Raw genomic sequence first — 24189 nt, forward strand, 5'->3', positions numbered from 1 at the left:
TAACTTTAAAAAAGGTAAAGTAGTTTGAGGCTGTTGAATTACAGAGGTAAAGGCTAGGTGATAGCATCATCCTAAATTGTAGGAGCACATCAGGTACAAGCTTCTTTGCTGGAAATGAAGTGATGTATCAAGGTTGGATGGTTGTGACTCTCTTGTGTTGACTTCTTTTGCACAAAAGTGGAGGGAACTGTGTTATAAGCACTTCCAAAATACAGTCACATTGAACCCAGAAGAAGCTGCCAGGAGAATAGGAATCACATATAGTACTAGATTCCTTTGCTGCTATTTTAATAAAATAAAAACAACTGTATTAATTTTTAGTTAGATGTTAGGGTGTGTCAGTGGCTTTCAGTTTGAAATTGGTTTTTTTTAATTAAAAAGGAGATTAAGAAGTGTTAAAGAGATGTTAAAGATACCAAACTTACAATTCTTCCTTATCATAATCTTTATCTGATTGATTCAGTGTTATTTTATGTCATGTCCACAGATCCTCTAAAATCATTTTTGTAAACCATGAGCAATGTGCGGCCCATGCTTTGGGAAACGCTCTGCTGCTAGACTGACTGTTCCATTCATGGTGATCAACCACTCACAGTATCTCAAGACCCAGCACAGGTCTTACTAACTCCTCTATAAGGAAGAGTGTACTTAAAGGGGTATAGGATCATGTCATAAATTGTACTGGTGTTTTCTTAGGTCAGTCTCCCAAGGCATTAGAAATAAAAGCAAAAATAAACAAACGGGACCTAATCAAACTTACAGGCTTTTGTACAGCAAGGGAAACCACAAATGAAAAGGTAATCTACAGAATGGGAGAAAATATTTGCAAATGATGTGACTGACAAGGGCTTAATTTCCAAAACATAGAAACATCTCATACAACTCAACAACAAAAAAACAACCCAATTGAAAAATGGGCAGAAGACCTAAACAGACATTCCTCCAAAGAAGACATACAGATGGCCAAAAGGCACATGAAAAGATGCTCAACATCGCTACTTATTAGAGAAATGCAAATCAAAACTACAACGAGGTAACACCTCACACCAGTCAGAATGGCTGTCTTCAAAAAGTCTACAAATAACAAATGCTGGCGAGGGTGTGGAGAAAAGGGAACCCTCCTACACTGTTGGTGGGAATGTAAGTTGATGCAGCCGCTATGGAGTATAGTATGGAGGTTCCTCAAAAAACTAAAAATAGAGTTGCCATATGATCCAGCAATCCCACTCCTGGGCAGGTATCTGGACAAAACTATAATTCAAAAAGATACATGCACCCCTATGTTGATAGCACTATTCACAATAGCCAAGACACAGAAACAACCTAAGTGTCTATTGACAGGTGAATGGATAAAGAAGATACACACACACACACACACACACACACACACACACACACACACACACACAGGAATACTTTGCAGTAATAAAAAAGAATGAAATAATGCCATTTTCAGCAACATGGATGGACTTAGAGATGATCATACTAAGTGAAGTAAGTCAGAAAGTGAAAGACAAATATGATATAATATCACTTATATGTGGAGTCTAGAATATGGCACAGATGAACCTATTCTGTGAAACAGAAACAGACTCACAGAGAGAACAGACCTGGGGGTGGGAAGGTGGGGGAGGGATGGAGTAGGAGTTTGGGTTTAGCAGATGCAAACTATTATATATAGAATGGATAAACAAGGTCCTATTATATAGCATAGGGAACTAGATTAACCATCCTGTGATAAACTGTAATGGAAAAGAATACAAAAAAGTGTATGTTTATGTAAAACTGAATCACTTTATAGCAGAAATTAACCAACATTGTAAATCAGCCATACTTTAGTTTAAAAAGGGGTTATATCATGTAAAACTTTAAAAATGTGAGCTATTTCCTTCCCCCGCTTCTCTCCCCCGCCCCTGGTCTCTGAAGAAAAGAAAAAGCCATCGTGTACAAAATTATGGCTTCTTGTCCCTGGTGCACAGTTGTCATCCAGAGATTTCCCTCCACTGGCCTCTTGCGTATTTTCTTAGTCTCTTTCTTCTGTTGGATGCCTTTTTTCCTATATCCCATATTTTTCTTGATTTACTCTTATTCATGTAACAAATCCCTTGAGACAGTGAAGGGAGAGTGAAGGGTAAAGTATTTTTGGTAATGAATGTCAGAATATATCTTTCTTCTACAGTAGTTTTGCTGATTATTCCAAATTGGAAATAATTTTCCTTCAGAATTTAGAAGACTTTGCTTCATTATGTCTTCTAATCCTGTGTTGAGAAACTTGAAGCCATTCTGTTTCCTGATCCCTTGTAATTTCTTTTTCTCTAGAGGTTTGAAGAATCTTACCCCATTATTGTAAAATTTAATGTGATAGGCATTTGATGGGCTCTGTTCTGATCATTCCAGTCAATCTGATAGCTCAAGTCATTCGTGTGTGTGTGTGTTTCCTGTGTGTTTTATCATCTATGTTAGAAGAGTTCCTAAAATGTCTCGTAATCCTTGGCAGTCTGTTTTTTAAAAGGATAGGATTAAACAGCTGGTTGGAATCTTTGAATGCTTGGGTTAGGTTTGTTGTCTTTGAGCTTCATTATAAGGTAGGGGAACTAATGTCAGTTTCTCTGAACGTGGTTGCCCAGCTATGGAAGATGCTGTTTGGCCTCTGTATCTAAGCATTCAATAAGCATAGTTTTCAGAATAGCATGCTCTCAACTGTACCTGAAATCCCCCAGTCTAGAGACCCTCCATTTTACCTTTTCCAGGAATAAAGACCGGGGCCACCTTTTTTAGAAGGGTTTCAGAGAGCTGTTTGGAAATTGAGTTCTACTTTTCTTCAATGGAGTATAAAAAACACAAAATAATTTCACTCAACACCTAAGCTGCTGATGGAAAGCTGACCTAACGTAAAATTCTTAAGAAAGTTACACCCACTGGTGTTGCTTTTATCAGTCTGTATCTTTAGCCTCTCTAAACTTTTAGAAGCCTTTGTCACTTCTAAGAAAATGAAATAGAACAACCCCCCTTTTCCAGGTTAAACCTACCCTACTCCCCCCCGGGCCCCCCCTCTCCCTGCCCCACACGTGCACACACACAAAAGATCAGAGAAAATAGATAGCAACCAATTGCTTCAGAAAATTAGCTATCTTAAAAACAAAAATTCACCCCAGACCAATTTTAAAATATTGAAAACATGACAGTAGCAGCACTCATCTGTAATTCTTACCTTTTGACCCAGTAATCTCACACTTAGGTTGTTAAGCAAAATACCTATGTACCTGAGGTGTTCAGTTCAGGTACTCTGTTAGGACAAATAAGGCACAGCATTGTTTTTAAGATGTGTTCTGATTTCAGAGATTTTTAAATCCGAAAAAATATTTGACTTAAAAATAAGTTAAGGATGAATTATATCCAGCACAATGGTATGATTAGACAAATAATTATCAAATATTTACAATTGGAAGGAGAATAATGTAACATAGGATTTGGATTGAGACTGCAGTTGGGCATATGTACATGTGTGGACAAGGATTAAGGCCGCAGTTAGCCCCAGAGACACCATTGCTAAATAGCAAACGGTCCACAGCTCAGCTAGCAGGACTGCTCCCTTCATGTGATTTAGGCGGATCCCCTTCTTTTAGGCTGATGCTGTCTGTGTACAAGGTACACTGAGATATAGGCTTATTTTCTACTCTCATTTCCTATGCTGTGTCCTTGTCTAAGGCAGAAGCTATAAACAATGTCAGTGTCAGGCACAGTGCTAAATGCTTTACAAACATTGTTAAACAATTTTCAGGACAACTCAATGAGTATTAGTATCCCTTTTTACCGTTAATCCTTCAGCGCAGACATCTTCTGAACTCCGTAATTGTGTGTCTACTGCCTGTGTAGTTTATTTGCAATATAGCAGCTAGACAAGTCCTTTTAAGACGTAAGACAGTTTGTGTGTCTACTCTGCTTAAAACTTTTCAGTGGCTTCCCATTTCACTCAGTGAAAGGCAGAATCCTTACAGTGGTGACCTATAAAACAGTATGCTAACCGCATTGTTCCCCATCCCCCAACTGTACTCTCACTTCACTGAACTGCATGACAGGACACTCCTGCTTTAGAGTTTTCACTGGCTCTTCTTTCTGCCTTGACTGTCTCCCTAGCTACTTGCAAGTCAAACTCCCTGACTTGTTGTCTCAGCTTTTACCTCCTCAGTGAAGCCTAGTCTGACCTCATTATATAAATTGTAACTTTTCTCCCTTCCCCCAGCACTTATCACTCACTATCATGTTATATAGTTTACTTCACTGTGTGTCCCTTCACTGGAAGATATGCTTCTCCTGAGATCAGGGGTCTTTGTCTCTAATTCACTGAGTTAACCCAAGCATCTAGAATAAAACAGTGTCTGGTACATAATGGTTGCTCAGTAATGTTTACTGCATGAGAGATTGAGTGAGTGTGTGGGGGTGGGGAGGTTAAGCAAGTTGGCAAAAGGTCACACAGCTAATAAAAGGTGGAAGTAGATTTTGAACAGATATCCATGTATTGTGCTTCTAATATTAGAAAATGATATCCAAAAAATATTTTGTTAGGATGAATAAGATTACGGGTAACTTTTCTCCTTTATTCCCCTGCCCAAAGTTAATTATATCATTTTAAATAAAAGTATAATAAAAACAAGTGACCAGAGTGGAAGGAAAGAGCCAGTATCAGGAAGCTAGAGCAGGCAGCCCTGAGGTTGAAATCTGGCACCTCATCTCTGCAACAGCCTGTCCCACAAATGCACTGATCTTATCTGCCTTAAGAATAAGAATGATGGTGTGATAAAGCTCTGGTAAAATTGTGAGTGCTTTTGATCTTAGATATTCTGTCAGTAATCTTGGCGCACTGTCTTACTGTGTAACCTTGGACAGTTTTATTTAACTTTTTTGGTCTTCAGTTTCCTCATCTCCAAAATCAGGGTAATAGTATCTCTCGTAGAGTTCTTGGGAGGCTTAAATGAGATATTATATTTAAAGAATTGATACTTACATAATGAGATGTGAAAAACTCAATATTATTATTCATACTGTAGTATGTACTCAGTAGTATTGTATATACTGAAATGTCAGGAACTCAGTAGCTATTAGCTAATATTACTATCATTTTTGCTATTCAGTTGGTATAGAGTTTTAAGAAATGAATTTTTTGGTGAATATATCTTGTGAGTTTGGCAAGTGTCAAAATAGAGAACAGTTCAATATTGTTATTGTTCAGATAGCTAGTATTTGTTAGTATTTGTATTTTTCATGGATGCTTGCTTGTGGTTATAATTTTATATTACATATTAAAATAGCCATTTTCCTTAATAATTTACATAATTTTAAATAATATATTGAGAATTCTGCAACTACCATCACATTGAAGTCTCGGTTGAATAATTCCTGAGTCAGATGTCATAAGTTCTGGGGAAACAAAGGAGAACAAAAAGGCATGCATGTACTCTATCCTCAAGGAGCTTATAGTCAGGTAGGGAGGCAGACATGTAAATAAATAATTACAGGGTGGGAAGGGCTATTAATAACATACATATGAGTAATATAAATATAAAAAACTGGAGGGAGCGGTAAATTCTTTATGAATAGGGAGCAAAGAAAGGAGGCTTTATGGGGAGAATTTTACCTGAAGAACATCATGGAGGACCCAAAGCCTCAATAGAGACATACAGAATTCTACTCAGGGGCTGCCCTCAGAGAAAGACTTCCAAAAGGTACCTACTTTGTACCTTTTAAGGTTCTCATGCTCTACAGAGACTGAAACTATCCAGAAGAGGTTAAAAAAAAGTTACAAGTTTTTTGTGCACTTTGGAGAAGGATTTAAATTGGGAGTGGAATCTACATTAAGTTCAGTGAAATAGATTTAACACCACACTCTTATTTTGTATTTTCTTTTAAAAGCAGAAAAGAACGGGAAATAGAAGACCTTATAGCAACAAAGATTATTATAAGAAGTGATAAATGAGAAGGTAAAGAGGAAGGGCTATTTTGAGAGAGAACAAAATATTGGAACTTCAACATAGGGTAAAACAATTTAGTAAATGAGACTTCATAGTGTGAGAACCATGGGTATATAAGTTCCGTGCCTTAAAAATGTTGTATTATTTAAAAGTTAGTGAACCATGTAACCTAATCAGCATTAGAGAATGGTTTTAGGTTACTGTCAGTGAATTAATTAAGGTAGGTATCTTCACAGTAAATTTGAATGATAAATAAGGTCACAAAATAACGGTACCTGAGAAAAGAATGAAAACTTAGTATGCTGAGTCTTTGAGTCTGCTTGGCAGTGAAATACGTGAAAACTGGAAGAATCACATGAAGTAGCAGAAATGACTATTTTAAAGTGTAACATAAGGTGGAATTAGCACACACATGGAGAGAGTTCATTGGTAGAACTAAGAACGACAATTTAAGACTAAATGGATCCTTAAAAAGAATTGATCATTCAGGTGCAAGGAGGTGTATTTTGTGTGGGTAAATGCATTTGGGAAATCAGTAGAAGCTCTGGTAGGGGGTCTGGGCTTTAGAATTACACCAATAGCTTTCAAACTTAGTAGTGATCCACACTAAGGAATACATTTTATAATGTGTGTATACCTGAATCAAAGATTTCTCAAAATAGTATTTACCTGTACTACGTGGATACATTCTGTTCTACCTTATTTTTTTAAGGAAGCTGGTCATGACTCACCAAAATGATTTTCTGAACACTTATGGGTCATACTCCACAGTTTGAAAAAGTGCTGAGTTACAGTCTAGGAAAGAAAGAGACTTGAGTTTTTGAAGTCTTCCTTGAAGAAGCTGGCTATTAAGAAGGTACTTATCCTGTCCTTGTTTGAAACACGTTGGGTGCCATTTTAGTTATACAGTAGTCCCCCTTTATCTGTGAGTGATACTTTCCAAGACCCCCAGTGGATGTCTGAAACTGCAGATAATACTGAACTCTGTACTGTTTTATTCTATACATATATACCTATGGTAAAGTTTAATTTATAAATTAGGCACAGTGAGAGAATATCCAAACTGCCAGCATCATTACTCTTGCACTTTTGGGCCATTGTTAAGTAAAATAAGGGCTACTTAAACACATGTACTGCCTTACTGAGACAGCCTATCTGATAACCAGAAGGGTGCTAAATGACTAAAAGGTGGATGTGCTGGACAAAGGGATGATTCACATTCCAGGCAGGAGGGAGCGGGTTGGTGTGAGATTTCATTACACTATTCAGAAATCAAAAAGCTTAGAAAAGCATGCAATTTAAAACTTTGAAATTGTTCACTGTGCAGTTTTCCATTTAATGTTTTTGGGCCGTGGTTGACCACTGGTAACTGAAACTGCAGAAAGCAAAATTTTCTAATTCTAAGGTGGGGCATCTACTGTACCAACCAAAAGGGCCCAAAGAAGGCAGCTGAAATAGATCTCAAGATAGAGCCTGTCAGATTATTCTGGGGTTTGGCCTTTGACTCTTTCTTGAGTCCCCTTGCTGCATAATTCAGGGCTATGTGTCTTTCTACTATGGTTATTTTGTTTGCTCCCAAACTCAGTGCTGCTTAGAATTTATAAACTACTTTTAAACTTAGATATAGAAAGGGTATCATTCTCTAACTTTCTAAAAAGGAATATTCATGTAGAGAATAAATGAAGTTGAATGATTATGATGGGTAAACTATGGTAATAAAAACAGATACAGAAAGATGTAGCTTTGAAAAGACGGATAAACTATGGTAATAAAAACAGATACAGAAAGATGTAGCTTTGAAAAGACGGGTAAACTATGATAATAAAAATAGATACAGAAAGATGTAGCTTTGAAAAGAGTTTAGACTATAAAAATCATGAATTACATGACTGAAGTGAATGTATCTTCAGACTCCAGTGGGACAGAATGAAGCATGAAGTCAATAAAAGGCAAACTTTGGTGAACCTATGGAAACTACCAGCTTCAGAAATTATGCTAAAAATAATAGATTTGGAGAAATTTTGATCAACTCATTATTGACAAGTATAAAGTAGGTGACTTGAGAAAGCTAAGACATCTAGCAATTAATGAGTTGTCCCTTTTTCTGTCATAAAATATCCATTCCCCTGGTGTGTCTTTCAGAGACTGACTTTGGGGTTAAGCCCATCATGGCAAGTCTTTAATGGAAGAGAAGTGAAGGAAGCAGAGTAGAGTAGCACGTAGGCTTTTTGATTTCTGAAGTGCCCTGTAATGGGGGTGGTTGGTAGAGAGGGGGTCTGAATGCAGAAGGAAGCAGCTTGAAACCAGTTGAGCCTGGCCTATTCTAGAATGTTCTAGAATATCCTCTTCTAGAATAGGCTAGAAGAATTCATGGTAAGTAAATTGTAGGCTTCCTGAATTTGTAGAATTTCACTATCATAAAAAGTGAAATTATGAATATGCTGTCTTTTATGGTAAAAGGCAAATGTTTAGTCTGTTGAATACAGATCTCAGGCTGTCTCACCATATATATATATAAATATATATATATATATAAACATATAAGTGTTTAGGGTCAGGAAACTTTTGTCATAATAAAGCTACTGTTTTTTATGTATGAAGAGACTTATCTAAAAATAATTTTCTAATCATTGGACAGAAATGAGCTTTTAAAATTAGATTCCATATAAACTTTTTGTTACCAAGGTTATCTTCAAATGGCATACTGAACAATCTTCTTTTAAACAATACACTTTTATGTAAGAGTTTAAAAGGTTGCATAAATACCAAGAAATATTTTATGAACATTTAAAATTTCTTTTAAAAAATGTTTGGTTTACTTTTGATATTACGCAGCACATATAGTCCTTTAAACTGTTTTAAAAATGTGTTGGTGACAGATGATGGCAGTGGCTGCATCTTATGGATGAATAATTTACAATTTCAGCAATAAAATTCAGTAGTTTTTCTACTTAAATGTGAAAGTATGAAATACTCCCTATTTAAAGCTTAAAAGTTTTCTTATTAATTTTCAGGACTTCTTTGTATGTTAGGAATAATAATCCTATTATATCTTTGTCCTATTATGGGGAGGTATATATGTCTTGTTTTAAATGATTTCTTCCAACGTAGTGAAATTCTCTGCTCATAAGAGAATGCATTTGTTTTGAAATTTTTCTTGGGAACTGTGAAAGACTTTTTATTATCAGAAGTGGATTTCTACTTTGGACTGTCTAATTTTATTATGTCTCTAGGTGGGTATGTGTGGGTGTGTCAGCAGATCAGAGGGAGAAATCACAGTATTAGAAGCTAGATTTATATTTACGTTATGCATACATTTACATTTGGGAGTAGTATCAGTGGGCTTTCTGAGTGTCTCCATTTAAGATTGAAGTGTGTTGCTGCTGTATGGTTTTTAGAAGATGCTTCTTTCTTGTTTTTACATGTGTACCCTTTCTCATTAATTGATTATGGATTACCTTGGCTTGGAGCTTCCTATGATAAACAGGTCAGCCCTGGGGCAACTGGTAGGGCCCTTGGCCTCTCTGGGCTTGTCTGCTTATCTAGGCATGCCTTACAAATAGGATCCACCATTTTCTAAGAGTGACATGGAAAAGGTTGGTGCTTCTCAGCCTGTAAGTGGTCTTGATATAGACATGGAAAATTAAAAATTATGAATGATATATAATCAAAAACTTGAGAATTAAAGTGGATTTGCATTTATTTTGTCAGCTTTTATTAACAGTTATTATAGTATGTTCTTTACTAAGCACCAGCAGTGTTATTTTCTAAATGCCTTTAAGACTTAGAATTTGTCATAAAATAACTATGATCTTGGACTTAGGCTACAGTTAAGTCTTGAAAGTGGGTTCTTTAGCCAATAGATTATAATACAGTCTTCCCCCACAATTAAATACAGAATGCTGTTTATTGCAGTTTGTCTTTTGCTGAATAATAGGTATTTTTAAAGGTGTACTACCAAATGGAGATTTAATTCACATTTACTAGTTCTTGTCAGGTCTTTTCTATTAAAAAATTATATATTTTTGCAGCATTATTCTGGTTCCTAACTGAATTCATTTAATAAATTATTTGAGTGCCTTTATGTTCCAGGTACTGTATTAAGGACTAAGAATACAGTAGTGAACAAGATAGGCAGGAGGTACTAGCAAGATTGGCATGGAGCAGAAAGGAGGTGGGAGGTACTGACCAAAATCTGTAAGCAGTTTGCATAGTGGTAAGTGGCATGAAGAAAATAAGACGGTTATTTGATGGGGGTAGGGGAGTGGGGTCTTCTGACTGAGGTGGAGAGAGGAAGTGTCTCTAAAGGGATCTTTTAGGTGAAGACCTTAATGATGTGAAAAAGCCAGCTTACTTGTTTCTGGAGGTTTTGGCCTTCTAGATGAAAGGAACAGGAAGTTCAAAAGTGCTGAGGTGTGAAGTTTGGCATGTTCAGAAAGGAGTTTAGCTTTCATTCTAAGTCTTAAACAGGGGAGGGAAATAAGTTGCATTTTTAAGACTGCGTTTTTAAGATTTCCCACTTTAGTTGGGAAAAAAGGTCTAGGGAAAAGAGAAGCTTGTAGATGCCCCTAAAAAGTGACCTCATGGTAGCCAAGGGATAGAGTTAGGAGTGTGTTGGGGCTTGGGTATAGGTGCCAGAAATGGGAGGCAGTGCGTCATAGCCCTGCCACTTGAAGGCTGTAGGATCTTGTCCTGTTCCTCCCCATTACATGAATAAAACAGGCTTATAGATGTTTGTAGTGAATAGTGAAATATAAAAAGCAAAAAGTAAATAGATATATAAAAACTAAAAAATTCCTAACCATCTTGCTGAAATATTGGTACTTTATTATTCTAGATTTTCTCACTTCTTTATGATTCTAGATTTCCCTCCCTCTTTCTAGATGAGTATGAAAGAGGTTCAAACTACACTTTTCATTTTTTGTTTTGTCTTTGGTAGCTTTTTCCATCTCTGCACATACAGATCTACTTTATCACATGGGAATTAACATAATTTGTTTAATTCCCTATTGTTAAGTATTTGGTCTTTTTGCCAGTTTATCAAGGATATGAACAGTGCAGTAATGAAGATGCTTATACGTATATCCTTATACACTTGTCTTATACTTCTGTAGGATAAATTCCTAGAGTGATACTGAATTAACAGATCAGTCTCTAAGAACATTTCAAAATTTTAATAGTTTTTACCATATTCTTCTCCAAAAAAAGTTGTGCCAGGACTGTGTGAGAATAATGCCAGGTAGTATAATCTTAAGTCTCTAAACTTCTCTAGTTTCCTCAGCTGTCAGCTAAGAATAGTTAATATCTATCATCCCCTCTTGCTTCAGGCATGTGATGTGAAAAAGAGCTTAGCACGTAGTGGGTATTCAGACAGAAGTTTCTGGTTAAGAACAAGACGTTTGGATTAAATGGTCTTTAACTCCAGGCCATTTTAGCTCTGACTAAATGATTTCAAGTGTCAGGGTTATATATTAGAAGGTAAGGGCTCTGGAGTCACATAGAGCTGTCCAATTCTGAATCCCACCTCTGCCAGGTAAAGCTCGACTGTAAAAATGGGGATGTAATTCCTACCTAGAGTATCCTCTGAAGATCAGGTTAGGTAATACGAGTGGGACGTATGCACTATATAGTGTTTCATAATAGTAGGCACCTAGTAAATGGTAACTATCACTGATATGCTAATAATAAGATAAAACAAGTTTCTGAAGGAAGAAGGCCTGAGAAGGATGGGATTCCCTGTCAACCTGTTTTCTAAAGGAGGAAACAGCTCTCACTTCTGCATGGTTGCTGACTCCCAGTCAGCGCTAGGGCATTGTACATCCTCACCGCATAGTATCTGACTTACTGTCCTTGTGTGACTATCTACGGGCTTTGATTGCAGTTTTCTTGTTGCCTGATTAAAATATTTGATTATTTTCTGTTAGGTGACTGTCTCTACTTGCTTCTGTTTATAAGCTTTGTTTCTGCACTAAAACCGAACTCCGAATGTTATGTAGGAAAGTTAATGTACTTTAAATGTAAACAGATACAGAATCTGGTTATTTTACCTATCACCTGGGTGTTCTTGGGTAAGTAGCATGGTTTTTCTGTGCCTTATTTGTTTTAAAAATAAAGAGTGGTTAGAGAAAGGGATCTAAAATTTTTTGGGGTCCTTACAGAGATTAAATTAGATAATTTATATGTGAAGTGTCTAACACACATCCTAGAAATACTAGTTGTCTTTTCCTTGCTCAAAAGCAGAAAATTATGGCTTTTTTTTCTGTTTCTCATAGTACCAGTGTAGTTGCTCATACTTAATATACAGTAACAAAAGAAGAGAAGTGGAATCAAAAAAGTGTTAGACTAGAAGTCAAGAGACTTGGTCTCATGGTTCCAGGTTGGCTTTTAACTGGTAGTATAACCCTTGATGAGTCTTCTGATCTCTAGTCCCCATTTTGCTAATTTTTGAGTTGTCTGTGAAATATTCTGTGGAAATATACTAAAATAGAAGTTTTGTGAGCAATTTATTTAAGCAGAAGATGTCACCTACAAGAAAGCCCACATGCTACAGTTTTCACAATTACTCTCTATATATTGTGTTGTTAATTACTTTTGTTCAAGAATTATAATTATTTCTCTCTCTCTTAACCAGATTTAAGTGTTGTGTAAGCAGCATCAATGGAGCACATACAGGGGGCCTGGAAGACGATCAGCAACGGGTTTGGATTCAAAGACGCGGTGTTTGATGGCCCCAGCTGCATCTCCCCTACACTAGTTCAGCAGTTTGGCTATCAGCGTCGGGCGTCGGATGATGGCAAACTTACGGACCCCTCCAAGACAAGCAACACTATCCGTGTTTTTTTGCCAAACAAGCAAAGAACAGTGGTACGTGAACATTCCTCTCAGAAAATGTAGCTATCCATCACCCTATAGAAAACATTATAGATCATGTTACCCATCTTATAGACAGGCAAAAGGTTCACCGTCACTTAGTCTTTATTTTAAAATTTTATTTTAGTGTTTTGTAGTTGCACCTGTTTTTGTTTTGTTTTTTGAGGTATAGTTGATTTACAATGTGTTAGTTTCAGGTGTACTGCAAAGTGATTCAGATATTTTATATATATGTATATAATTTCAGATTATTTTCCATTATAGGTTATTAGAAGATATTGAGTAGTTCTCTGTGTTATACAGTAAATCATTGTTACTTACCTATTTTATTTATAATAGTTCATGTCTGCTAATCCCATAATCCTCATGTAGCCCACCTTTCTCCTTTGGTAACAATAAGTTTGTTTTCTATGTCAGTGAGTCTGTTTTGATTTTGTATATAGATTCATCTGTATTATTTTTAGATTCCACATTTAAGTGATAATCATATAATATTTGTTTTTCTCTGTCTGACTGACTTCACTTAGTATGATATTCTTTTTTTTTAAAGTATTTATTTATTTATTCGGTTGTGCCAGGTCTTAGTTGAGGTATGTGGGATCTAGTGCCCTGACCAGGAATCAAACCCAGGCCCCGTGCATTGGGAGCACAGAGTCTTAACCACTGTGCCACCAGGGAAGTCCCCCCAGTATGATATTCTTAAATGGCGGTATTTCATTCTTTTTTATAGTTTAGTAATGGTGGGCACTGGGGTTGTTTCCATGTCTTGCCTATTGTAAATGGTGCTGCTATGAACTGGGGTGCATGTATCTTTTCGAATTAGAGTTCTTGTCTTTTCTGGATATATGCCCAGGAGTGGGATTGCTGGATCATATGGTAACTCTAGTTTTAGTTTTTTAAGGAAGCTCCATACTGTTTTCCATAATGTGTACATTAATTTACATTCCCACCAACAGTGTAAGAGGGTTCCACTTAGGGTCTTTGTTAATTGGCTTTCCAGTTGCATATTTTATTGCTTTATGTTCCTTTCACACCCCTTGCTTTTTCCCCCTCTCTTGGCCTTCCTTCTGTTGCTAATCTTTCCTGGAATGTTGTCTTTTCTGCCATTTCATCTAAACAAATAGTACTTTTTTTTTGTTGTAGTATAGTTGATTTATAAGTTGTGTGAGTTTCAGGTGTACAGCAAAGTGAATCAGTTATACAGAGACCCACACTTTTTTAGATTCTTTTCCCATATAGGCCATTACAGAGTATTGAGTAGAGTCCCCTGTGCTATATATATATAGTAGGTCCTTATTAGTTGTCAGTTTTATATATAGTAGTGTGTATATGTCTGTCCCTATCTCCCAGTTTATCTCTGATAACCCCCTCACCCCCGATAAGCATATTTGTTTTCTACATCTGTAACTTTCTGTTTTGTACATAAGTTCATTTGTATCCTTTTTTTACATGCCACATATAGGCAATAACATGATATTTGTCTTTTTTCTGACTTCACTCAGTATGATAACCTCTAGGTCCATCCATGTTGCTGCAAATGGTGTTATTTCGTTCTTTTTTATGGCTGTGTAATATTCCATTGTATATATGTACTACATCCTTATCCATTCCTCTGTTGATGGACATTTAGGTTGCTTCCATGTCCTGGCTATTGTAAATTGTGCTGTGGTGACATTGGGATGCATGCATCTTTTTGAATTATGGTTTTCTCCAGGTATATGCCCAGGAGTGGAATTGCTGGATCATGTGATAGTAGCTCTATTTTTAGTTTTTAAAGGAATCTCCATACTGTTTTCCATAGTGGCTCTACCAATTTATACTACCCCCAACAGAGTAGGAGGGTTCCCTTTTCTCTACATCCATTTATTGTGTGTAGATTTTTTTTTTAAACATTCTTTTTTTTTTAAAGATTTATTTCTTTTTGGCTGCATTGTGTCTTTGTTGCTGCAGACGGGCTTTCTCTAGTTGTGGTGAGCAGGCGCTACTCTTCATTGTGGTTCATAGGTTTCTCATTGTGATGGCTTCTCTTGTTGTGGAGCATGGGCTCCAGGCATGTGGGCTTCAGTAGTTGTGGCATGTGGGCTCAGTAGTTGTGGCTCTTGGGCTCCAGAGCGCAGGTTCAGTAGCTGTGGCATGCAGGCTTAGTTGTTCCACGGCATGTGGGATCTTCCCAGACCAGGGCTCAAACCTGTGTCCCCTGCATTGGCAGGCTGATTCCTAACCACTGCGCCACCAGTGAAGCCAGTATTGTTTGTAGATTTTTTGATGATGGCCATTCTGACTGGTGTGAGGTGAAAATAGTACATTCTTATGGGGATATATTTCAAAGGGTTCTTTGAAAAATTTCCTTAGACATTTCTGGCTGATTAAATTTTTTTTCCAACTATTAAAGCAAACTGTTTAATTTTTTTTGATATTACAATCAAGTTTATTGAAGAAAATGAAATTACGCAGAAAAAATTATTTTGGTAAATTTCCTATGGCCTGGGGCAAAAGCTAGAGGCAGCTTAGAAATCACAGCTCTTTTCCAGGGCACTGGACTAGCAGTTATTCCTGCATAGTTTCTGACACAAAATCCTAACTTTTCTAAGAAATTACTGCTCAGAAAGTTTCCTACTATTCTGGGGTGGTGGGGGGAACACCTGGTTGAAACAGAAAAGTGAAGTTGTGCTAATTTTGCTTGGTGTGGGACATTTGAGAAAACCTTCATTCAAAACATCCACACCTCCTCCTTTCTCACCCTTTATTCTTTGTGTAAAATCAGTGCATTGTGTTTATTCTGTGTACCTGGGCAAGGCAAGGTTCCAGGGTTGGCAAGTACAGTCCAAAGTTTTCTCAGTTTGTTTCTGACAGTTCAACTCTCTCCATTTTACTAAAGCTTCCTTTACACTTCTTTTGTGAACCTAAAGAGCCTCTCAGTTACAGCGTTGTACATTTAGGCACATTTTGAACTAAAGGCAAAATTCAAAGGCATTTAAAGTGTGAGTAAATTTATTTTTGTTCCCTCTCCTAAAAATGAAAGTTTAATGGCTGGCAAAATAAATAATAATAATAATCCCCTGATATTTCAACAGTAATCTTTCATTTGCAAAGTGATTTTTACCATTTTCTCATTAATTTTCTTTCTAACCCTAAGTGGAGAGCCCAGGTTGCAAGTGTGAACGTGATGGGAAGCTGAAGATCATCTGGTGCCGCTTCTGGGCGTTACTACCATTATCTTTGCCACCCCCACCTACTAGTTTGTCTGGAAGAGTGGGAAACTTAGTTTGGCATAATAATTAAGTGTATGGGCCTTTAAGGCAACAAGACCCAAACTTATTTTTAATTTTAATTTTTATTATTTATTTATTGGCTGCATTGGGTCTTCGTTGCTGCACACGGGCTTTCTCTAGTTGTGGTGAGCGGGGGCTACTCTTCATTGTGGTGCGTGGGCTCCTCATTGTGGTGGCTTCTGTTGCGGAGCATGGGCTCTAGGTGTGTGGGCTTCAGTAATTGTGGCACAAGGGCTCAATAGTTGTGGCACATGGGCTTAGTTGCTCCACGGCATGTAGGATCTTCCTGGATCAGGGACTGAACCTGTGTCTCCTGCATTGGCAGGCAGATTCTTAACCACTGCACCACCTAGGGAGTCCCAAGACCCAAATTTAAATCCCTGTATTACCTTTTATAAGCTGTATCACCTAGACAAGTTACATAATATTTCGAGCCTTTGTTTCCTAACCTTTATGAAAGGAGGCTCCTGTTGACTACACTGGCTAGTTCACAAGTAAAGTGGTAGCTATGATTATTTCTGAGTGTTTTCTATATCTGTGTATCCTTGACAGGCTTCATTTGAGCACAGCTGGTGGTTGGGGACCACTAATTTGGAAGCTTGACCTTTCTGACAGCTTTTGAGAAGGTTCTATCAGAGAAACTTAGTTTCTCCTGTTTCTTTGACCAGAGATGGACTGTGTGTCTCTGGAAGAACAAGCTTCTTAAACCAGGCACCCAGCTTCAGGCAAGCCTTGAAGGAGGAGGGAGTCATTTGCTGGCCAGCACCATCAGTCAGCTGTTTATAATCATCCCCAGGTTGCTCCACTGCTGGAGAATGACTGTCATAATCACTTAGTGGGCTCCAGAGATTAGTCATATTTAACTGATTACAGCATGTGTCCATGGGGAGTTGTGGAGAGAAGAGTGTTAGAGAGGATCTATGTCTGATTTAAATAATTTTAGAATAGTTAGTGGTTGCTTGTTTTTTGAATATTTCTTGTCATTTGTTTTGTAAACATGTCTCTCCTTAACTGCTGCTACTTATTATTATTGGAAAATACAGATTCCTGAGGTTCATTCGAGATGAACTGAATCAGACACATACGTTAGAGGGGGCAGGCTGGGAAAATGTGTATTTTCACAGGCTCCTGATATGATTCTAATACCAGCCACATTTAGGAACCCCACTGGATTAGAGGATATTTAAAGAAATGTCTGGCTCTTGGAGCTGTGACTTTTGATGAAGATTAAATAACACAGATATCACTTTACAGTCTCAAAGTACTACTGCACATTATTTTATACAGGTCATGGTTCTGTTACTGTGTGTTTATTACTTTTCATTGTCCTCATTCTTGGTGTCTTATTAGATCATTCTCTCTCCCTTTACTTAGTGGTTTTGTTTCTGAAAAGCTGGAAGTTAGTGGGATGTTTCTAGCGTATCACTGCTTCAAGAAATCTTTAAAATAAACTTGTGAAACATTGAAAATGAATATTTAAAAATATTTTAAACCTTTAAAAGTACATAAACACATCACTCACCTCCCTCTGGGAAGGGGCTGGGTTGGCCACTGTAAGGTGTCACACTTTGACCCAGTGGAGGGACTCCACTCTGGGCACTTTGCAGGCACTGCAAATCTACATTCTGCTCTCCCTCCTGCCCATACTTAGTCTGGTTGCCTTACTTTTGATTAACTATATTGGCTTTAAAAACAAAGCCAATAAAGCATTTATTGAAATGCTTAAGATCTTAGTTGACATTTTTTTTTTTTTTAGTTGAAATTTTTATACAGCTGCTATTATTAGCACCCTGGACACTCACACTTTCTGTTAGGCTTCTGAGTGCCTGCTGAGCTTTTGAGGATTGGGTACCAGGGGGACATGAAGAGGTGTATACTGCTAAGGCTGCCTGGAATGGGTGTGCACATGTATTTAAACTAGCAGTGATGTTTGTCCTGACAGCAGGGTAGAAGCTTTATTTCCTCCACTTCCTGCTTGCCCTCCCTAGTGTGAAGTGCATGTGAGATGGATTTTTTTTTTCCTTGAAGAACTTTTATTGAGATACAATTGACATACAGTAAACTGCTATAAAGTGTACAATTTGATTTTTTTTTTTGATGCGGACGATTTTTGAAGTCTTTATTTGTTACAATATTGTTTTTGTTTTATATTTTGGTTTTTTGGCCACGAGGCATGTGGGATCTTAGCTCCCCGACTAGGGATTGAACCCACATCCCCTGCACTGGAAGGCGAAGTCTTAACCACTGGACTGTCAGGGAAGTCCCATGAGATGGAATTTTTGTTAGGAAGATCAACCATTTTTTGAAAAGAGGTTGAAATACAAATTTTTGATCAGAAAAACTCCTGTTTGTTTATGGATTGGATTGGCTTATTTGCCTTTCTGGTGGACATTTATGCTTGCATGAACATTTCATTGAGTCAAACAAATTAGAGATTTAGAAAGGGAAAGTTGATCATTTTCTCTCTCCCAACCACTTTCTCATAGGGGTAACAGCTGAGTGTCTATCTTTTCATACTCATACAACATATATAAACATATAGGTTCCCCACCCTTTAAGTAATGTTACTCTTTGTATTATTCTGGAAAATATTTTCCCCCAATTAACATGAGCACCCTCTGACAAGTCATTATAAGTAATATATTAGTGGCACAGTATGACACATACAGATGTTCTGTACTTTATTCAAGCACTCACCTATTTCTGGACATTCTGGTTGTGTCCTCTGTGTGTGTTTGCTATTGTACTTGACCCTTGAAAAACTCGGGGGTCATAGGCACCAACCCTGTGTGCAGTTGAAAATCCGAGTGTAAGTTAGAGTCAGCCCTTGGTATATGTGCTCTGCACCTGCTGTTCCATGTCCTTGGATTCAAAAAACCACAAATCAAGTAGTACCTGTAGTATTTATTATTGAAAAACAACCCACATATAAGTGGACCTGTGCAGTTCAGAGCCATGTTGTTCAAGGATCAACTATACAAGCAGTGCTGTCATAAATCTTCTACATATACCCTTACAGACCCGTGCATTTATATCTGTGCTTACCTTTCCAAGGGGTGTGCCTGTGCAGTCTGTTTTGATTCTAAAGGTGGTCCTTTGTTTGTAGGTCAATGTGCGGAATGGAATGAGCTTGCATGACTGCCTCATGAAAGCTCTCAAGGTGAGGGGCCTGCAACCAGAGTGCTGTGCAGTTTTCAGACTTCTCCACGAACACAAGGGGTAAGAACTCAAAAGTGAGCCAGGTCTTCCTTCATATCAGTAAGGATCTCCTAGCTTCAAATAATAACTGTTTCCATTTAAAAAAAAAAAATTGTACTAGCTTCCTGTAGAATAGTGAAATATTTGAATACCCTTGTTTATAAAGAGATAATTCAGAAAAATAATACACCAAGAACTTGGAAATTTTGCTTGAACACTGCATTGTAAAATAAAACACATTAGGTGTTGGATAGTGTTTCCATAGAAGGAACCATTAATATCAGATGGCATGTTTCTTGAGAGCAAGATTTTTGTGTTTGCTGTAATGCAGTTAACAGAGTGGGTACTCAGAAAGTGTCTGCATTATTATTTATAGTGAAAGAATGCTATCTTCAAGAGATAAACTTTTATAATTCACTAATTTTTATTCAGTTAATATTTAATGAATCTCAGTAGTTTGACAGATACAGGGCTGAAAGATGCAGGAGAATTTCTGCTTCAAGGAGGATCCATAGTTCATCCTGTTTCTAATGGTGGTGGCAAGATAGAGGCATCGCCTCAGTCTCGGAGTAATACTCCATAGCCTCAGAGCTATCTATGACTATCTGTTACTGTTATTACCCCCACCCCCCATCTGACATAATAACCTAAACATTATGTTCTTCTTGGAAAGTGCTAGTTCTGTTATTGATCTTTAGCTGACATCTTTTATATTTCAAGGGACTCCCCAGTTTGAGAGACTAATCTAGGGAATGAGTCCACTCAGAAGGTTGTGCATAAATTTATCTATTTATGTTACTCCTCTCAGCTTAGGAGGCTTTTTGCTGAAGTGCAAATCTTTGAAACAGATGCCGGCTTTATCTGGGTACGGTCCCAGGTTGGTCCCCAAGCCAGTCCATAGTGCTCCTTAAAGACTAGAGAGACTCTGAGACAGTGAGAGGCGTGATCCACTCTCGTCCAAGGCTGCATTTGTTTGGAGCTACGCTAGGTTCTCTCTTGGATGGATAGCACCTGAAGTCTGATCAGAAAACAGGACTGACCCTTTCGCTTTTCATTAGTGTGTACAACAGGACTTTGGAATAATTTTGGGTGTCCCATGCTGTGTATAGGGAATTATATTAAGGGATAGATTTTTTCCTGTTAGATTATCAGAAAAATGGCTCTAATAGGCTTCTCATAGGTGAAGGGAGGTTTGAATGGTGCTGTATATGTGGCGTTCTTTCCCTACCTGAGAATATTCTTCCTTCAGGAGATGGGCCAGATAACTAAATAAGACATGAGAAAGGAACTGGGCATTAATTTTTACTTAAATGTACCTATTTTTCTGTCTTGTTTACTCTTGGCACAGAAAGAGTGGTTTCAAAGTAAATTTTAAGGCTGTTAAGTCTTTCTTCAGTTTATAGATTCTGCAAATAGTTCTACAGATTTGAGCCCATTATTCATAGAAAAGTGCGTTTCATTTGTGATTCCTTTTTGTTTATGTATTTCCTAGGCTGAAGTAGGCTAGTGAAGATGAAATTTTGCTAGTGTAGCAATATTTATAACCCATTTTATAGGATTTTAGGATTTTTTATAGGATTTTAGTGTTATAAAGTCCAATTTATTGCATATTTCCTTTATCATGAGATTGTTTTATTTCATTGTTTGAAGAAAACTTTATTCTAAGAGTACAAGCTTTGGAGTCCGACTGACCTGGATTCCAAATTGACCCTTACACTCTCTGTGTGGCCTTGAGCGAGTTACACTCTAAGAACCCTAGTTCTTTCATTTTTAAGATGGGGATAATAATGTCCACTTTATAGGTTTGTTGTATGAATTAATTGTTAGTGTTTTATGGGATTTAAGTTTTACGTTTATGTAGCATGAGCTAAATGGTAGCTGTTGTTATTATTGGTATTCAACTCTTTCACCTAGTTTAAATATTTCCCTTTCGTATTATGTTTTTTAAAATCCTCTTTAGTAAAAAAGCACGTTTAGATTGGAATACTGATGCTGCCTCGTTGATTGGAGAGGAACTTCAAGTAGATTTCCTGGATCATGTCCCCCTCACAACACACAACTTTGTAAGTTGCAGATCTCTTCTCTCTTTGTGGTATGTCGGGTGTTTCAGCTGGCACAATAGGAGTTTCTCAGAGGTAATAAGTAGTTGTGTTGTTGGATTGGTTAAAGCTATGCCATTGTTTACAGTTAAGCAATTTAGGTTTCATCAGATCACAGATGTACTTTAATTTCTATGTATGAATATTACAAATGTTGGGAGTATGATTCATCATTCTAATAAAACCTCCTGGGGCCAAGAAAGAAATCATCTTGTCTTTTATGCAGCATAATTTACACCTGTGTTCTTGTTCCAGGCTCGGAAGACCTTCCTGAAGCTTGCCTTCTGTGACATCTGTCAGAAATTCTTGCTAAATGGGTTTAGGTGTCAGACTTGTGGCTACAAGTTTCATGAGCATTGTAGCACCAAAGTACCTACTATGTGTGTGGACTGGAGTAATATCAGACAACTCTTGTAAGGCGTTGTTCTTTTTTCAAAGACTATAAGGGGCAGGGAGGTGTAACCCCTTTGAGCTGCATATCATGTGTCTGACAGACAGGTCTGTGTTTTCACTTAGGAAATGACTTATCATGGTCTGGAAATGACCTGCTGAAGAAACACGATCGTGCTGAAACTAGCAAGTTTCAGTGTGGCATGTAACTCTCTAAAACGAGCTAGTAGGACTGTTACCTGTCAAACAGAGGTTGATATACTGTGCTTCAGTAAGGCAAAGAGCAGAGGGATATGAAAACACCCCAGACTTTTTACTAGGTTGCTAGTGGACATTGCTCTGTATTTTCTTAAATAACACTGAACAGACTTATGACACTGAGAAGGAGCAGAAAGTGTGGTTGGTGCTATTTTCTTCACCTCAAACTAGGGAAAAACATTAGTCTTAAAATGATTTTACGGTAAGCCTTAAAAACACACGTATTCCTCAGGAGACAAACCAGTTACTAAAATATATTCCATATAGACAAACTTTTTTTTTTTATTAAGATTTAAATTAAAAGTTACATATTCCAGAGTGCCTCTTAAAAACTATTAACAGGGGTATGAAAAGTCAAAGCTGAACTTTTATCCTTTTTTAAGGGTACTCGAAAAACTAAGAGAGTGTTATCATTAAACCACCACAGGGGACTTCCCTGGTGGCTCAGTTGTTAAGAATCTGCCTGCCGGTGCAGGGGACATGGGTTCAATCCCTGGTCTGGGAGGATTCCACGTGCCCATGGAGCAGCTAAGCCTGTGTGCCACAATTACTGAGACTGTGCTCTAGAGCCTGCGAGCCACAACCTGTGAGCTGATATGCTGCAACTGCTGAAGCCCACGTGCCTAGAGCCCATGCTCCACAGCAAGAGAAGCCACCTCAATGAGCTCGCCACAACTAGAGAAAGCCCGCAGGCAGCAATGAGGACCCAACACAACCAAAAATGAACTAAAAAAACAAAAAAACCCCACCACAGGAACATCTTTTTTGCTCTCGTGGTAGTTAATATGTTGCTTTTGCAGATAGAGCTTGGGTAGCATAAATAGCACAAACTTTGGAGTTCAGCAGATAGTGGTCAAAATTTCAGTGTTGTCCTTAACTATCTGTAATCACTTCTGAGCCTCAGCTCACTCATCTGAAAAACGGGGGTGTTACCATGGCTGCAGTGTTCTTATGAGGCTTAACTGAGATAACGTGTGAACTTAGTGAGCACCAAGTGCTCATCTCATGGAGGGAAGATGCTCAATTAATGTTAATGTCACTTTTCCTCTTATTTATGAGTTCTGGTGCTGAATGTGATCTATTCTTCATATTTCAGTCTTTTCATTTGCACGTTTCCAAGACAGAATGTTTCCAGAAAAGCTCTATGTGATTTAGGTTATAAAGTGCCTACTATAGCTTAAAAAAAAAGAAAAAACACCAAAAAACATTATTTTGATATAGCTGGACATTAGGCCAGTATTTCCTAGAAATGCACACTAGAGACTCTGTGTTCATCAGCAGGTCAGAATTGTTCGCATTCTGTAGTCATTCAGCCCAGTCACTTGGGTTGGTAGTTCCTTTACCCTGGGTAGCCTGAAATGGTGCAGGAAAACGTGACTAGGAAAAGCTGAGTTTGAGTAGCTGTGAGTTTGGAAGGCCAGGCAGTCTGACTGTAAAGTTACTACTGCAAGTCTATAAACCAGTCTTTCTCTGATTCCATGTAGATTGTTCCCAAATTCCACTGGTGGTGATAGTGGGGTCCCAGCACTGCCGTCTTTGACAATGCGTCGGATGCGAGAGTCTGTTTCCCGGATGCCTGTTAGGTATTTTTTACGTACTGCTTTTCTTTTGGAGAGTTGTATTGGGGCGGTGGGATTGAAAGCATGAATACAAAAGACAAGAGTTCCCTTGTGTTCCCTCCTCTCTCTGTGTAAAGCCTTTGCTGCTTCTGTGGAACTCAGCATTGGTGTTGATGCACAATGTAGAACTTCCTCTTTGTGGTCCTTTAGTTCTTAAATTCTGGAAGTGACTCTGATTGCAATTTTGTGTATTATCCTAGCACATCCCTTATACCTCATTACATTTTAAAGAGTTTGAGATTTTGTTTTCCTCAGTATGCAGTGAGCCTCAGGGAAAGAGTCCCCAGACGATATACAGTGATTCAATAAAAATAAAACCCTCAACTTTGAAATGATTATTATGGCCTTACATTGCTAAAACCATGGTATTTAATAAACTGCTATCTAGAAAAGAATCTAATTAGATTTTTAATATAAATATCCATGTTAATGTGCCTGTGAGCTTGCACATAATTTGTCTTTACTGTTTTCCAGCTTTAAAATCAGAGTTTTGTTGAGTCCACATGCCTCATTC

The 24189-nt window shown here is 37.7% G+C and overlaps 1 protein-coding gene across 5 annotated transcripts in view; it reads left to right on the forward strand.

The window, feature by feature from the left end:
- The window catches only part of RAF1 (Raf-1 proto-oncogene, serine/threonine kinase), a 73334-nt gene that overhangs the window by 32769 nt on the left and 16376 nt on the right, over positions 1-24189 (forward strand). For 2 of the 5 annotated variants that reach the window (XM_057704470.1, XM_057704467.1), the window contains 5 exons: positions 12601-12833; positions 19218-19330; positions 21270-21372; positions 21664-21821; positions 23541-23639. In XM_057704470.1, the coding sequence (XP_057560453.1) occupies positions 12627-12833; positions 19218-19330; positions 21270-21372; positions 21664-21821; positions 23541-23639 (680 nt within the window). In that variant the 5' untranslated portion in view covers positions 12601-12626. Of the gene's footprint in view, positions 1-6681; positions 6826-12600; positions 12834-19217; positions 19331-21269; positions 21373-21663; positions 21822-23540; positions 23640-24189 lie in introns of those variants that run through there. The other 3 variants (XM_057704471.1, XM_057704472.1, XM_057704469.1) reach the window with 2 other exon arrangements.

This window comes from Hippopotamus amphibius, chromosome 13 (assembly GCF_030028045.1).
Source record: "Hippopotamus amphibius kiboko isolate mHipAmp2 chromosome 13, mHipAmp2.hap2, whole genome shotgun sequence".
Taxonomy (NCBI): domain Eukaryota; kingdom Metazoa; phylum Chordata; class Mammalia; order Artiodactyla; family Hippopotamidae; genus Hippopotamus; species Hippopotamus amphibius.